The sequence below is a fragment of the Phocoena phocoena genome, chromosome 2 (genome assembly GCF_963924675.1).
Source record: "Phocoena phocoena chromosome 2, mPhoPho1.1, whole genome shotgun sequence".
Classification (NCBI taxonomy): domain Eukaryota; kingdom Metazoa; phylum Chordata; class Mammalia; order Artiodactyla; family Phocoenidae; genus Phocoena; species Phocoena phocoena.
In genome coordinates, this window is record NC_089220.1 from 98696369 (window position 1) to 98714128 (window position 17760).

At 36.8% G+C, this 17760-nt stretch overlaps 2 protein-coding genes across 2 annotated transcripts in view; one reads left to right on the plus strand and one right to left on the minus strand.

The window, feature by feature from the left end:
- Positions 1-9953, minus strand: part of CCPG1 (cell cycle progression 1) — a 39004-nt gene extending 29051 nt beyond the window's left edge. The window contains exon 1 of the mRNA XM_065901428.1: positions 9863-9953. The gene's annotated coding sequence lies outside the window, so the exon portion shown is untranslated. The remainder of the gene's footprint in view (positions 1-9862) is intronic.
- A 452-nt stretch (positions 9954-10405) lies between these two features.
- PIERCE2 (piercer of microtubule wall 2) lies at positions 10406-16562 on the plus strand. The gene is made up of 3 exons (XM_065871731.1): positions 10406-10423; positions 12186-12341; positions 16215-16562. The coding sequence occupies exons 1-3, from the start codon at positions 10406-10408 to the stop codon at positions 16560-16562; spliced, it is 522 nt and encodes a 173-aa protein (XP_065727803.1).
- The last annotated feature ends 1198 nt before the right edge of the window (positions 16563-17760 follow it).

Sequence of the window (17760 nt, forward strand, 5' to 3'; positions counted from 1 at the left end):
AATACAAGAATGGAATGGCCATTAAGACTGGAAGACTGCAAAAGCATCAGGTTATGAAAGGAAAATTGGTAAACTCATTGGGGACATATTAAATTTGAGACAGCTATTATCACATCCAAGTTGAAACGTCAAGTAGGCAGCTGGAGACTGAATTTAGGGGAGAGATACAGACCAAAGATGTAATTTTAAAACACTTTAGGTGGCAGCTGTCAAAACTAATAACAGAGCAACAATATTAATTTTACCTCATAAAATACAACTGGAGTGAATATTAGCTGATATGATGGCGCCCCTCATCATTCCTGAGTAGCTACATTTTACTATGGAAAAGGTACGGTTTCCATTACTGTATCTTCTAGAATTAGACACGATGGAGAAGAATGGGGGCATTATTCTCCCACACGTCTACAATTCCGAGGTAAGCCAACCAATGGGCTGTGACCAAAGGTCCCAAAAGTGCTGCTGTACTGTAAATGTGATCAAAGATGAGTCAGTCGGTCTAGACAGCTTTCAAGAACCTACTTCTATCACGCTTTTCAGAGGTTCTGGAACCTTCATCTCCCCAAGAGGATATGAAATGCCTGCTTTAAACCAGACTGTTGGATAAAGGAAAGAGGACCCAAGATCCCAACTAATAAAAACTTTTTAAATGTCCCTTATATTCTATTTTTTGTCCAATAACAACCCCACAGAAATAAACAAGCAAAAGATGTAGTTAAGTTAGTTGGTGGCAAGTACTGTGGAGAAAAATAAAGCAAAAAGGGGGAAAACTGAATGCAGGGAGTAGGGGGTGGGGATCAGAATTTTAAATAAGGTTGTTAGGGAAGACCTCCTACCAACACAAGAAGATACCGATTTCTCCACAACCTCACCAAAAATGTAACAACCATCTTTAATTTCTGATCATGTCATGAGCAAAAAAAAGTAAATCTCCAATTTCAATTTCCATTTCCCAGATGACTCAGTGGGGTTGTGCATCTTTTCCTATGTTTATTGGCTATCCTTATTTCATTTCCCATGAATTATCTAATGTTCACATGTTCACTTTCCTATTGGGCTGTCTCTGTTGATTTTCAGAAGTTCTTCATAAACTGGGTCATGAATGAATTCACTGCTAAACCTACTGCAAATATTTTTTTCTAGCATGCTTTAATTTAAAAAAATATCTTCTATCATAGATGTCTTTAAATTTTATGCAGTCAAATGTTGAGGATGGAGAATAAGGTGTTTTTTATAACCTATATTTTACACCTTGCTTTAGAAAGTCTTCCCTACTCTCAAGATTGTAAATATTTCTCCTATATTTTCTACTAATACTTTTTCAGTTTTGGCTTTTATATTTAGCTATTTAATGTGTGAATCTGGGTATTCTCCCTTTTAGTGTGAGGTAGAAATTATGTCAATTATTAAATATTCCATAGTTTTTCTATGATTTAAAATGCCACTCTCTGTCACATAAAGTCCCATGCATTTATGAATCTGTCACATAAAGTCCCATACATTTATGAATCAGTTTCTGTAGTCTCCATTCTGTTCCAATGATCTATATTCCAGCACAAAAACAGGCTGTTTTAATTACAATGGTACTCACCACTTTTTACAGTGCTATTTTGCAACTCTTCGCTTGGTCCCTCCCTAAACACACACAACCATCCTGAACCCTTACATACAGGCAACAATGAAACTGACTGCAGGTTACATGCAATACTTATTCCAAATGCTAGAAATTTTTTTTTAAACTTCCTGTGCAAAAGTCTCCCCATGACCTTGAGAATAAGTATTCTGTACAATAAAGTCAAACTTCTTAAGGGGACATCCAAATGCTTCCACTACCTGGCTCTAGCCTAGCTTGCAATCGATTAGTTCTCTCCTCCAGGGCTATTTCATCTGATCAAAGTAATCTACTTGCTACAAGTAGAGGAGCACAGCCCTACCTCCATGTCTTCACTTACTCAAGTCACACTTCCTGGAATGCTTTCCTCCTTTCCTTTCTTCTGATTTCCATCTTTACGGCTCAGTCTCCTCCATGAAGTCTTCCTTCATGTTTCTGACACACTTATCTCTCCTTCCCCTGAATGTACCGCATTTATTTCTTATTTCTCAGCATAACTTCTGTACTTCTTAGCATAGCTTGCCTAAGAGCAGCCTCTATTACTTTTATCCATAAGTTACTTTACTAGTTAGTGTGAAGTTCAAAGCTTTTGATAAGGAGTTTCAATTTAATTTTCAATGTCTCTGTAACAGCACAAAAATTTTACCTGCTCTCTACTAGTTAGAAGTCATACATAGTAATCTCTCATCTTTAATCGCTTAATATTCTATTTTATCTATAGAAAAGGACACACGAGCATTTTTACTCAGATCAGGAATTGAAGGATCAGAAATAGTAATGAGCTACAGGTCTAATTTCAGGTCTAGCCCCACCCCTTAAGCTTGCCTCTTTTAAATGTACCAAAATTATGAATTTTTTTTATTCCTGCCTATTTTCAAAAGGCAGCTAGGGCCACTAAAATCACTAAGCACCACAATGAAGGGGTTGAAACAGAAAAGCTTAAGAAAGATTTTCTGTCTAAGTAAGGATCTAAAACTGTTACTGTCACTATGCTTTATGGTAATTTGGCACAAATTTACATTTTTAAAAGTACTGTGACAAACACTTCTGGAGTAAATGGTGAGAATTGTATCTCTTTGGGGAATTAAAGGGTCTTCAATCCTGTTCATTGTGGTGGGGGAAGAACCTTTCACTGTGTTGCTTTCTTTTTTCCAAATAGTCTCATCTTAAGTGAAGGCTCAGCTTATACTTTTTTTTCATCTACAATGTCAACCTTATTTCAGTCCCCAAACTCTGGCAATAAATAAGCCTAGCCTAGGAGTGCCTAGTACCCACTAGGCCTCTGTGCTGTGGGGAAAAAAAAAGACTGCCCTAGGGAAGTTGATTCCAAGGCTTATTGGCTAGAATGGTCAGGTAAACTCTTTATTTGAAAAAGAGTAAGTTTTTGTATGGCTTTTTAACTGTTACAGCAGATAAATCCTGCAACATATTTTCACGAAGCCCAGGCCAAACTAAATTGCTTCCAAACAGCATCAAGAGACAAATGATCTGACAGGTAATTCTGAATATGGAACTAAAGTGCTGGCTGCCATTCTGGATACTCAAAACAGCAGAGCCTTTCTATGGTTGGTGTGAAAGGTAGAGAATGAAAGAGATGCAAAAGATAAGAGCCGTTTCCACATAAAACGCTTCTGAATTTAAAAAGACAGTAAATTTCATTGTTCTTCCCCTCCTACCTCCCAAAGGGGGGAAAAATCAGTTTTTTGACAAATTGCATCACTCAGGAATTATATATACTCTCCATTAAACGTCATAAATGTGGTGTTGCAAAAGACTTTCAAATTGATGTCATCTCTCATGTTTGCCTTGTGAAAGTTCACCATTATTAAGATAAGGCTTCATAAAACCTTAAGACCACCTGGTAAAAATACAGCCCAGAGATTTAAACATATAAAATAAAACCACACACACAAGAAGACTCAAACAAAACAGAAAAGTTTTACAATCCTGGGGTAAAGATGACCTTTTTACTAAGCTTTACACAAAACCTAGAAATTGTAAAGGAAAAGCTTTTTATTATATAAAAATCATAAACTTGTTTGCCAAAAGTCATAAAAGTAAGAATGATATACTGAGAATACCTGTGACATATATAACAGAGTTCAAAACATTTAAAGTACACCAATAAATAAGTAAGAAAAAGGTTAAAAAACTGAACAGAAAATTTATCAAGGAATATGAGTAAGCAATTTATAGAAGATATTAAAATGGCTTATAAGGAAAAAAATGCTCAACCTTACTACGAAAGATACACAAAGAGTAGCAAGATTATTTTAATGCCTAAACGATCAACAAAGATTAAACAGGTTAATAGGTTAGATACAGAAAAATAGGTACTGTAAACAGTAAAAATGCATAGTTATTATCATTTGAGTAATTTTGTAATAACAAAACTTTACAGGCAGATACCCTGTGACCTATCATCTCTATTTCATTTCCTATCCACCTCATTTCTAGGAATTTATCTGGTAGAAATACTCACATGAATATGAAAATACATATACATGTGTGTAAGAATGGTTGAATTTTTACAGTACAAAATTAGAAAGTGAAAAGTCTATCAAGAGTGAGTTTATTAAAATTAAAATGTATAATATCTATTATTAATGCAGCCATTAAAAATTTAAAATAGATCAACATGTCCTGACATGGAAAGATATCAATAATATATTCTGTGAAAAAAGCAAGTCAGAAAATGATATGTATAATAAACCCTATTGACATTAATTTATATGCATTAGTCTAATTAAATTTTAAAGAGTATCTTTCAAATCTAAAAAAACTAAAATTACACGTATTATGTCTGCTAAATTTCAGTGAGCTATTTATTACCTTCATAATCAGCAGGAAAAAAAAATACATTTTTTTAAATGAAAAGACAAACCCAATATTAAGTAAATGAATGACTGACAAAAATCCAATCATCTTCTGGATGACCAGTCTCTTCAGAACAAATTAAAGGACTAAAGGGAATCATATTAAAACGTTTGTATCTCAGGTATCAGAAGTTTACTGAAGAAAACTGATGCTAGAGAAGAGAGAGCATAACCCAGGGATTTGAAGAGCCCACAGTGTAGTAATTACGGCATCAAGATGTGGGTCCAATGGCTGTCCTGCCTCTTTGTTATATGCATCTTCTAAGTGGATTCAAAGATAACCTCTCCATAGCAAACAGGCTTTCCTAGTTTTAATGGAGTGGAATTTCATTTAAACACCGATATCGCTAAAGATAGGTATCTGGAAAAAAATCTCCAATAGTAGTAATTTCACTTTATCCATGACCAGAAAGAGGCAGCAATACTGGTACATACAGTAAATTAACTTTTTGGTTTAGAAAACAAATTCTGCAAGAAGTGAGTCAATACACAATTTCTTCACAAGATTTCTTTTATGATGTAACATCCTTCAAATTGGGAAACAGAAGCAACTACTGCCATATTCGAAGATAAAAGTATCCCTTTTTGCCTCCATCTAAAAGAAGCTACACCTTTGATTAAAAGTTTGAAACAAAGCAGTAAACCATATGAATTCAAAATGCTGGGGGGAAATTAAGATATCTGTTAGTATGGAAATACCTTTTCACCAGGTGTTCCCCATTCTGAAAAGAATCCTGACTTTCCAGGATTGTTACATCTTAATTTTGGAAAAGCCTGAAAGAGCCAGTAGTAAATCTAGAAGCTTGACTAGCCGCCATACGACCCTCACTTGGGCACTGCCAGCCCCTGTTGGCTCCTCTTCCTCTTTCAGAGATAAGTAAAACTAATGGGATCTAGCTTGATGTTGTTTTTTCTACTCTCAAAAAAAAATTTTTAATGATTTTACTTGTTAAAATATATGTATTTATCATATATCTATATTTTTTGTTTATCTTAAACATACTTTCCACAAAAGGATAATCTGTCCTAATTTTTTCTTTTTTACAACTCTCTTCTACTTTGGGAAAAAAGCCAGAGAGATGGAAAACAAAGGGATTTTATATATTTTTATTCTGTTTTCCATTTTTTTAAGTACATAATAGACAAGTACACATCCATTGTTACTTTCTAGTAGTAATATTAGATAAAATGTTAGTAAAGATGTTATTTGAGTTATCAACTAATCAAATATAGAAGCAGTCATTACCAACCCATGATATATTTCTTTGCCTTTTACTTTCCCTTATATTTGCTCTCATAAAGTCCTCAGAATTGATTTGTAAGTTTCTAAAAGACTTTTTTACTTGAATGTTCTATATGTCAACCCAACTTGAAGTTAATCTCAAGGGGCAGATGCTGTATGTAATACAGATAGGGTTGACTTCCCCAGAAGGAGTGTCTAAGCTCTAAACTATCTCTTTCCCTGAAAGACAAATGCTTACACATGTAATGTATCTCTGGGAGGACCTGGAATTTGACATTCTGTGTAGACTCACTGTTCATGAATCAACTTAAAGAACTGTTTTAGAACATTAAAAACAACATCCACTTCCTACTGTTAAGTTACACTGATGATCTTCTTTATACTTTAGATATGCAATTAAAACAAATCAAAACCAAAATTAAAGGCTGAACCATAAAAGCACACTGCAATTTCCAAACCTTTAATGCAGCAGAGTACAAAGTCACAGTCAGGAAAGGGGCCAGGTTCTCTTCAGCCTAGTAAAAGGCAAAAAGCACTACCAAAAAAATCAAATGAAGATCCCATATGACTTTTTTCCATCAAACTTCTCAGTCCAAAAGTATATATATCACATTAAGTCATCACACTTCAAATGTGTAATATGCTTTATGTAAATGTTACTTAGGCAGGCCAATAATACTTGCATGGGTAGATCACTCTGCCACTTACAAAGTGATACTACTTTTTATATCTGATTTGATCTTCACACATACCCCATGAAGTATGGCAATGGCTGCTACTTATTATGTACAAATGGAAACAATAGAAGCTCATAAGCTAAATTATTTGTCAACATCATTAAACGTCCTGACTCCCAATCCAATTCTTTTTTCACATTTCATCATGCTGGCAACATGAACCAGAAATAAGGTTTTAGGAAACTGCTTTATGGACAAATACTGAAGAAAAATTAGATTTCTGACTTACTGCTAATACTAATACTTCCTTGCTAATACTTCCTCCAGAAAACTCTATAAGCCCTTAAGCAGGTTTCCACACCTTAAACACCCCTTGGGAAAAAAAATCCTCTCAATCTATCAGTTAGTTGCAATCCTCCCCATATTACAGAGTTAAATTTCACCTTAGAACTCAAACTGAGATTTTTATTTTCAAGTTTATCTAGTGCAATACATCGAACATGACCTTTTAAACCAACTCATTTTTTTAAACTGTTTTAATTTAGTCAAAACTGCAGAACTGCCAGACAGACAAACATGGTAAGATATCACTTATATGTGGAACATAAACAATACAACAAACCAGTGAATATAACAAAAAAAGAAGCAGACTTACAGATATAGGGAACAAACTAGTGGGTGGCGGGGGCGGGGGGGGGGGGCGATACAGGGTAGGGGAGTGGGAGGTACAAACTACTGGGTGTAAGATAGGCTCAAGAATGTATTGTACAACATGGAAAATAGAGCCAATATTTTGTAATAATTGTAAATAGAAAGTAACCTTTAAAAACTGTTTAACAAATTTTTACAAATAAATTTAAAAACAAAAACTGCACAACTCCCAGGAAGAAAATTCTTGAAAATGTAAGTTATCACCTACGATATGGCAACTTCCTCATCTTAACCACTCACAAACACAAAAGCAATTCAGCCTCTAGTAGCTCTGCATTGTTAGATGAGTCTGCATTTTCTGTTTTAAAATACCCTGGGCTTAACAGGCCTTGCACTGTGTCCATATTCTTTACATGTCAGAAACTACTACTTCTAAGCTCTCAGTTCAAACTCACCTAATTTTTTAAATATTTAACTTAGATAAAATACAATTACACAACCTAGACAATACTGTGGAACCAGTTAGTAAATCAAACATGTTAAGTAATTATGAATGTTTCTTATGCCCTGTAAATGAACCCAAATTTTTAGTGAGATATTGAGCCAACAAAGGGCACAAAATACACAAAATAAAACAATAGAAAATATTGAAAAGAAACTGAAATTTGGGGAGAGAAGCAATGCTCCAAAGAAAAGAACTTAAGAAAACAAAGTATGACTTCTACAGCTTAAAAAACAAAAAAGCAAAAAAATAAAAACAAAGCTTCAGAATGGCTATTCTATTGAGTTAATGGACACCTGGAATTGAGGTAAACCCCATTTTTTCAAGACTGATAACTGCAAAAATACAGACTATTCCTATCAAAGAACAATGTGGCCCTTTCTTTACGACAGAAAACAAAATGTGGGCTAAATATGCTACTTACCCAACCATATCCAACATATCCATAATAGAAAATGAAACAAAAACATAATCCAAAATATCAGGCATATAAAACATAGTATTGATACTTGAAATAAATTGATGAAAACAAGCTTAAAGCCCCCATTTTATAATAATGTTTAACTTCTTTATTTCCACTGGCAAATGTTTACAAATAATAAATGAAAAATCCTGCTACATCCCAGACCTTTTCAGATTAATATGCCCATGCTTTGTCACCTTGAGTTATAGTAATAATCAAGATTGCACTCCCTTAATTGAAGAAAAGTAAGCAATCCTGTCTTGATTTTACTGTACGAAAAGAAAACAGATCAAAATAAGACGAGATGTACAAATGCTAAGAATTACTGCCATATTTTTTTGTTTCCTTTCCAGTCCAACCAATGCATTTCTTGTCACTTCTCAACAACTAACTTACATACATTTAAACTTGTTATTCACAGAGTCCGTGGATGCAGTAACAGGGGCTCTGCCTATGTTGTTTTTAGTTGTTATTTGCTTTTTAAAATTAATGTTTAAAGAGTCTGTATAACTGGAATTGCTCCACCTGTGTCCTTTTCTGTAAATTAAGGTTTTTTCCTATAGAAAATTTGGAAAATACCAAAAAGTATAAAGAAAAAAATAATTTGTAGTTTCACCATCTAATCACTTTATAACTATTACACTCCTTTGAGTCTTGTTTCTAATAGACATCGAATCACTTCTAGTCCTATGGTTTAGTTAGCAAAATTAGTATTACACTACTTTCTAACCTATTTTCATTTAAAAACTAGTATTTCCCACACCCTCAAATATTATTTGAGAGCGATTTTTAATAGCTTCTTTAATTAGAATCCCATCCTTAGGTTGGGTAAAGGATTAGAAATTATTTATTAAAATAATACCCTCACTTTCTCCCTTCCCTTCCCCTTTATGACCATAGCTCAGGGAAGTATAGTAAACCATTCACACTAGCGTCCAAGGTGTGATAAATACCCCCCTGAGAAAGGTGGGGCCTAATAAGATTCAAACGTTAAGCCAAAGATACCATGCGCTAATAATGACATTTCAAGTACCGTCCAGTAGATGTGACCTTATTTGAGGAAGCAAATCTCCTAAAATTCGCAGTACTAAAATAATTACCTATTCTAGCTACAAGAAGGCTCCATTCCATTTTTTAAAAAGCCAGACTGAGTGCAAATGTCACCCACTCAACAAAGTACCTAATTGGCTGAGTTCGTTAAAATTGGCGCTCCCAAAGGCAAAAAGTTGATTCGTTAAATAAAGATAAACAGTAACGCGTACAAGGCACGGTGTGACCTGCTGCTACGGAGAGCTTATCGATTAGGAAGGGGACCGGTGGAGGCGGAACAGGATAGACAGGGAGATTTGATCATTATCAGCCAGGCTCACAAGCAGAAATCTCAAACACATTATTTAATCTTTCTCTTCCTGTCATCACGGGGCTCAAACGTCACCAAAAAACACCGGCCGGCTGAAAACCCGGCGGGGTGACGCACATAACATCTTACCATATGGATTCTCATCAATCAGGACCGAGGAGAGCCTTAAGCCAGCCCAGCGGAGGAAGGCGGAGGCGGGTGCGTCCCCTGGGCTGTCGGCTCCCCCACACTCCCGGCACACCGCTCGCGTCTGCAACGCAGGGAACCAAGGCTGCAGGACCACCGGACCGGCTCCGCCACGGGGGATGCAGACTCGCCTTCCGAGGAGGCCACCCAGGCGGCCGCAAACACCGAGCGCCTAGAGTCAAGCCCCCCTTCAGCGGAAACCCCGCGACCGCCTCCGCCAGGCGGCTGAGCCAGGACCCCGACAGTTGGCCCGGACTCCCCTCCTGGGGTCCAAAAACGCCCAGGGCCGTACCTGAAGGAGCAGCGCCACCTCCGCCCGACGGCGTTAGCTGTCGCGGTGGCGGCGGTCACAGCTCCGAGAGCAGTGACGCCTCTCATAAAAACAACAACCTGCTAGCAGGCGACCGCTGCCGAAAGGCGGAGGGCGGCGGGGCGCCGCGGCGCATGCTGGGACTCGTAGTCCCGCCTGCGCCTTATACCGGGCGGCGGCGGAGGGAAGAACTACGACTCCCGAAGAGGAGCGCAACCCGCCGCCGGCAGGCTGCCGGAAGCTGGGCCCCGCGGCCGTGATCCTCACAACATCCGGGCCCCGGCACTGCAGAGGCGCCGCGGCCGGTTACTGTGGAGACGGCCTGCTACAGCCTCTCCGAAGGATTCCACCCTGGAGGACGGCTCCCGGGATTAGGCGGATTAGTTTACACGTATCCATCCAGCCGATGGTTCGCCTTCTCTTTGCTGCTTTAATTGGGTGTGGTAGAAGTCGGCGCTTGCTGGCCTTGCCATCCGCTGCGGGAAAAGACTGCGTTTGCCGAAAAAAATAAAGAAGATATCGAGAATGACCGAGGGCGACTGGGTGGGTTTGCGCAGAGGGCTGGATGTTTTTGACTGTCGGTACTCTTTACTATAAATTTGGGGCACCCCACACTCCCACCCACCCCACCCTCCAAAAAAACCCCACCGTTGTAGGCAACCGCTGGGCTACACAGATGTAACATGCATTGCATTAAGCCAGAATTGCCTCTGAAGGCATAAAGATGATTGGGGATGGTATGCAACTCAAGCCCCATTGCAAAATGCCGTGATGGTTTTGAACAAGAAAAACGTACCTTGTTAATTTGACATCTGTTTACATTGTGTCTTGTTCAAAAAAGGATATGAGGGGAAAAAAGTATATGGTGCATTTATACTCACTGTTGATGGAAACAGTAGAAAGTTAAGGTTTAATTCTCTGTCACCTAATTGTGGCCAGAAAAAGATAAATTAAGGAAAACATGAACAAGGAGGATGGTGGGCCTGAGGGGAAACAAAAGGGTGCCTCAAAATTAGACTTACAGGGTTTTTTTGCTTTTGTTGTTACTGTAGTTAACATCAACTGTGACACAAAACCAAAAAAAAAAATTTTTTTTAATTTTATAATTACAGCTTCTATAATGGGCATTTTTATTATTTCAGTAGCTTTTTATCTTTATAAAAATGTGTGTGTTTATAACAAAAGACTTGGAAAAGTCAAAGTGGCCTGGTTTTCTCTAATTCTAGGAGAGCCTGAAAATTAAATTAGTAAGAAATACCATCTATTTGTAGATTTTCAAGGCACTTGCACAGTCTAATTTTAGACTTAATCGATTTTAAAAGATTCATTTATAATTTTAATTAACCTTCTTCTTCAGTAACAGTTGCTGACCCAATGTATAACCTAGCAGAGACTTTAAAGTAATCTTTTTATTATTCTTTATATTAGGCTGTTTTGTTTTTGATTGTATCTGTTTTAAACTCTACATTTTAAGAATACCAGATTTGAAGAGGTTGAAACCCAAATAAGAAAGTTGCAGTGAGGGCCTAGGACATAAAGTAAAAGCAAGGGGTATTTTTGTTTCCAAGTCCGTAAACATTTGTGAATTGTCCTGGAGGTCTAAAAGATTTCGGTAGACACTAACTTTTACAGATTGTGTGGTACAGATTATGCCAACAAAATTTTTCAGCTAATTTGTCTTCTATTTTGACTAGATTCTGTTTTCTGTATTCCATTTTGATTCAAAGTTGATCAGAATTTTAGAGCCTGTTGCAGAAGGTGATTTGAAAGTCACAACCTCTGGGACTGAGGTTGCCCTGGGCAACCTGACTGGTGTCCATAAAGTAAATTAGGGTTGGTACTTTTTCTCACAAGTCACAGGGCAGCACCTTCCACCTAAGAAGCCTTCCATGTGCTGAGAGAACCTAGACATTTTGAGAAAAGCTGACCTGTTGTGATACCGTAGGATTCTGGTGACTTACTATTCTCCAATGTCTGTGCTCTTGATATTTAAAACAAATTAATAAGCAGTGTCAAAAAAGAATAAACAGCAAGATCTAATGAGTTCTACTTCCAGCTTTGCCAGCTTCCTACAAGATAATGAATGTTAGTAAATGGTAGCACACTACCAGTTTTCTTAACCTGTAAATTTCAGAACTGAATTCTGGAAGATCATGCATATGCATTGAAGTATACCTGCAAAAAAGAAAATGTTAAAAATTGGTTCCATTTATATAGCAGCGTATCATTTACATCCGATTTTCTTTCATTTCCACAACCACAGGAAGTATGGCAGGTTGTTTTTTTTTTCCCCCTTTTTTCCCAGTTTTACAGACAATATAAAAACAAAGGTGCAGTGATGATAAAGGACTGGAATCTAGGCCACAAAGTTCTTGCCTGTGCTACTCCTCCAACACTCTATTATACTTCTTCAAATCTGAACAAAAGAAAAGAAAGTGGAGTAAATACTTCACATTTGCAGGTTTGAACTCAAGATTTCAAATCAAATAGGTTCCTGACAGTGGGGAACTTAACTTTGCAGAGACATTAAGTAGAATAATCCAAGAATTCAGAGTGAGCTGGGTTAGTCTAAGAGGAACCGAACTAATCTGACCCAGATTTGATCCTCACTTAAGCGTGACACAGCAACTTGGTCAATATTCTTTCCTCCATTTTAGAGTTGGAGAAACTGAGATTATATGCTTGCTAGTTTTAAGGATTTAGAATTCTTAAAGGATCTCAGCCTCATGAATCACAAGCATCTACTATAGAGTCTTCAAAGCAAAAGAATTTTAATGCATATAAACAACCTTCTATTTAATGCAACCTTAAAAAGTCAGAGTTACAGTACCCTGCCAATCTCAATGAGGTTAAATATAATAATATAATTTCTGATCTGGAAGGACTTAGATCTTAAGTATTCCAGAAGTTGCCAAATTTGGAGGGTTTTTTAACTACCAAAATTTTTTGCCTACATGGACACCACAGAATCATTTTTAAGAGCCTTATCACAAGTAAATATACACTTCCTTCATGTTTTTCAAATAACTGAAAATCACTTTCCTATTGCTACATTTGGAAAGCCCTTATATCCTCAGATTAGAAAAAGAAAAAAAACTAATCCATCTCCTTTGTTTTATATTTATAGACAAGGAATTTGAATCCTTGCAAAATAATTTTATCAAAGTCACGCAGCTATTATCACTGGCAACATCAGAACCCAGAACTGGTGACACCTAATATTTGAAGGTGAAGACCTACATTTTTCTTAAATAACCAGTTTCCCAACATTATTGAGCTGGTTTCCTATGTGCTTGTCTTCTAGGTAATAAAATGTAAGTTCTAGGAACTTTAGATTGTTGATCACTATTTTTCCATCATCTAACAATGCCTGGTACACAGTGGGTACTCAGTATTTGTTGAATGAGTGATAAACAAGGTCCATATAGTCTGTTCCATTTGAATTCTTTCACCTTCATTATTGAAGCTTGATGTTTTTTATAGACTTGACTTTACTAAGGATAAGCATGTTATATGCATTGCTAGAAAGCAATATGCACTTTTGTACCCATTCTTTTTAATATCTTGCTCCCTCCCTCCCCAAATAGCTAAGTTACGTATATTTTAAATCTTTATTAAATTTATTATATATGTTAATTACATATTAAATTGTAGTAAATGGCACCACCATCTACCCAAATGTTTGTCCAGAAATGTGGGAGTCTTTCTTGATCTGTCCCTCTTCCTCACTATCCACATCCAATCAATCACCAGGTCCAATGAATTCTACTTCCAAAATGTGTCTCAAATTTATTTACTAGTCTCTCTATACCACCATTCTTCTATAAATAATCATTGTCAGTCACATGGAACACTGAAGCTCCTCTCCACATCCATTCAAGTCTCTGATGGCAGCCAAAGTAATCTTACTAAAAAGTATATTACATCATGACATGCTTCTCCTTAAAACGCTTCAATAGCTTTCCATTCCTTTTACCATAAAGATCTAAACTTTTCACATAGCCAACCAGACCCTTCAGGATCTGGTTCCTGCCCCTCTATTCTCATCTGCAGCCATTTTCACTCTAACTTACTCCACTTTGGCTATGCTTTTTCTTTGTGCCCTCCTCTATCTTTTCCTTCGCTTGCCTTCCAGTCTTAAGATTCAGCGACACTTCACCAGAATGGCCTTCCTAGGCCCTCACACTAGGTTAGAACCCCCTATATGTCTTCATAAATATCCTGAATTTTTTTTCTTCATAGCACTTACCACAATTAGTCAGTTGTATAATTATTTGCTTAATGGCTATCCCCCACAAGGTTAAGATCCCTGAATGTTTATCTTGTTCCCTTTTCACTCTGAAATTAAGCTGTTATGTCCTCTTCGAACTATGACCTATTGCAGTCTTACTCTATAAGTTACACGTTTTTATAAATTCTCATAGTTCTAGTACAGGATTTTAAAAAGCTACCTTGTACATACTTTTGACAAGTTTGCTCTGTACAGATATATATAATTGAATGGGTACTCTTCAATGTCCTCCAGAGAAAATGACTCCCAAAAGGAGAGTAGATGGGGCTAAGTTTTTGTTTTCTTCTCTATTGTTTTTCCAGCTTTATTGAGGTATAATTGACATATAAAATTGTGTAAGTTTAAGGTACAACGTGATGCTTTCATATACATATATATACTGTGAAATGATTAACAATAAGATTAGTTAATACGTCCATCACCTCACATAATTACAAATTTTTGTGTGTGGGTATGGTGAGAACATCTACTCTTTTAGCAACTTTCAATTATATAATACAGTATTGTTAACTGTAGTCACCATACGGTACATTAGATCCCTAGAACTTACTCTTCTTATAACTGGAAGTTTGTACCCTTTGACCAACATCTCTCTATTTCCCCCATCCCCAGCCCCTGGCAACCACCATTCTGCTCTGAGTTTGACTTTTTTTTTTTTAGATTCCACATATATGTGAGATCATACTGTATTTGTCTCTCTCTGACTTAACTTCACTTAGCATAATGCTCTCAAGGTCCATCCATGTTGCTGCAAATGGCAGGATCCCTTCCTTTTTTATGGCTGATAATATTTCGTTGTGTGTTTGTGTGTATATACCAAAATTTCATCCATTCATCTGTTGATGAATACTTAGGTTGTTTCCATGTCTTAGCTATTGTGAATGCTGCAGTGAACATGGGAGTACAGATATCTCTTCAAGATATGATTTCATTTCCTTCAGATATATACCCAGAAGTGGAATTGCTGGATCATACGATAGTTCTATTTTTAGTTTTTCTGGTTGTTTTTTAATTAATTAATTTATTTATTTTTGGCTGCGTTGGGTCTTCGTTGCTGTGCGCAGGCTTTCTCTAGTTGTGGTGCGCAGGCTTCTCTTTGCGGTGGCTTCTCTTGTGGTGGAGCACAGGCTGTAGGTGCTCAGGCTTCAGTAGTTGTGGCACATGGGTTCAGTAGTTGTGGCTCGCAGGCTCTAGAGCTCAGGCTCAGTAGTTGTGGTGCACGGGCTTCGTTGCTCCGCGGCACGTGCAATCTTCCCAGACCAGGGCTCGAACCCACGTCCCCTGCAGTGGCAGACGGATTCTTAACCACTGCGCCACCAGGGAAGTCCCGTATTTTTAGTTTTCTGAGGAACCTCCATACTGTTTTCCACAGTGGCTGCACCAATTTACATTCCCACCAACAGTGCACGAGGGTCCCCTTCTCTCCACATCCTCGCCAACTCTTATTCTCTCTTAACTTTATAATAGCCATTCTTCAGGTGTGGATTGATATCTCATCGTGGTTTAGATTTGCATTTCTCTGATGATTATGGATGTTGAACATCTTTTCATGTACCTGTTGGCCATCTGTATGTTTTCTTGGGGAAAAATGTCTGTTCAGATCCTCTGCCCATTATTTAATTATATTGTTTGGTTCTTTGCTATTGAATTGTATGAGTTCTAAAGATATTTTGGAAATTAACCCCTTATCTGATGTATGGTTTGCAAATATTTTCTCCCATTCCAAGGCTGCCTCTTCCTTCTGCTGTTCTTGTGCTGCACAGAAGCTTTTTTGTTTGATGTAGTCACACTTACTGATTTTTGCTTTTATTGCTTGTACTTTTGTTGTCATATCCAAAAAATTACCAAGACCAACTCCAAGGAGCTTTTTCCCTGTGTTTTCTTCTAGGAGTTTTACGGTATCAGATCTTACATTTGTCTTTGATCTTTTTCGAGTCACTTTTTGTGAGTAGTGGGGTAAGAAAGGCTTAGGGCTAAGTTTAAATAATTCTGTTTTTTTCAGAACTTTATAATTGAGAATTATTTTACGCATTTATCTTTTAGGATAAGAAAAGTACTTCAGCTTCAAATTCAGAAACAGAAATGAAACCTGAACAACTGCCTCCTTGTGTGAACCCTGGCAATCCTGTGTTTTCATGTATGTTGGACCCAAAGACACTCCATACAGCTACCTCACTATCAAAACCTAAGATGATTATGTATAAAACCAATTCAAGTAATTATGGTGAATTTTTACCCATGCCACAGTTTTTCCCCTGCTATTATACTCCAAAGGACCAAGTATTTTCAAGCAATATCAGAGCTACTGGATTTTATCAAAATAACACTCTAAACACTGCACCTGACAGAACAAGAACCCTTGATTTTCCTAATTTTCAACACACTCTATGAAAATATATTATTCTTAAATAAAGAGAAAATATACTCGGGAAAAATGAGTTTTAAATCTAAGGCTAGGATAGCTAATTTGAAATATAAAAAGATTTGAATTAATTTTTTTAAAATACCTTTAAGAAATAAAGCATTTCAACTGATAACTGAATGACAGTGACTTCTTAAATAAAAATGTGTTCAAAATAGAATAAAAGGTAGAAAGCATTTTATTATACCTAGCTTTATTTAGTTCATGTAGTCCAAAAGCTTCAAAAGGCTTTCAGGATCTCAACTGTCTACTGAGTATATTTATCAAGACAAAGGAACACAGGAACTGTAATTTTGAAAACTGAATTAAGGAAGATTCTGATGAGTAATTTCCTACTTTTCTGTTATTTCAATTAATAGCTTAGAACCTGGGGAATGTTAGTTCACACTGCTAAACTGGTGGAAGAGAGGACTTGTTATTCATTCATTCGTTTAGCAAATATTTATTGAACACCTACTTATGGCAGGTGCTATAAATGCAAATGGAACACAGAAATAGAAAAGTGTCTTTTATTGTTTCAATAAACAATATTTGGGGGGAATGAGAGTAGCAAATTAATAATACATGATAATTTATGTAATGTAAACTATGTAAAAGTTCTTTCAGACACAGAAAATTGCTTAAATTGAGACCAAGATCAGAAGAAACATTCTGGAGAAGGTAAAGCCAAATCAAAGGAAAGGTCCATCCAGGCAGAAGAAACCTTACTTATACAAGAATGAAAATGTGAGACAATGTTGCACATTTTTACAAGTGCAATTACTTTTTTTTTTTTTTGGCCTCATCATGCAGCTTGAGGGATCTTAGTTCCCCGGCCAGGGATTGAACCCAGGCCGTGAAAGCGAGGAGTCCTAACCACTGGACCACCAGGGAATTCCCCAAATGTAATTACTTTGCTACATCTTTAACATAGAGCATGAGCAGTGGTAGATTATGGGCTATACAATTCTTTAAACTCTGTAATTCCACTATATAGAGAGATTTATTTCAGCTGCCATCTGTTGAAACCTCCTGTTCAGTTGGATCTGAGTACCTTTACTGGAAAAAAAAATCACTGTTCTTATTTTTCCCTGTTGGTTTCAGGTTCAGGATATTAACATCAATTAGAAAAAATAATCTTGTGAGTCACTAGGGGACCAGAAAAATTGAATCTTCTATTTACAAAAA

Bases quoted from the DNA above. Each gene is read 5' to 3' on its own strand.
- PIERCE2 (XM_065871731.1), top strand. The intron at 12,342-16,214 runs GTTTGAACTCAA...TTTATCTTTTAG, and splicing joins TAAATACTTCACATTTGCAG to GATAAGAAAAGTACTTCAGC.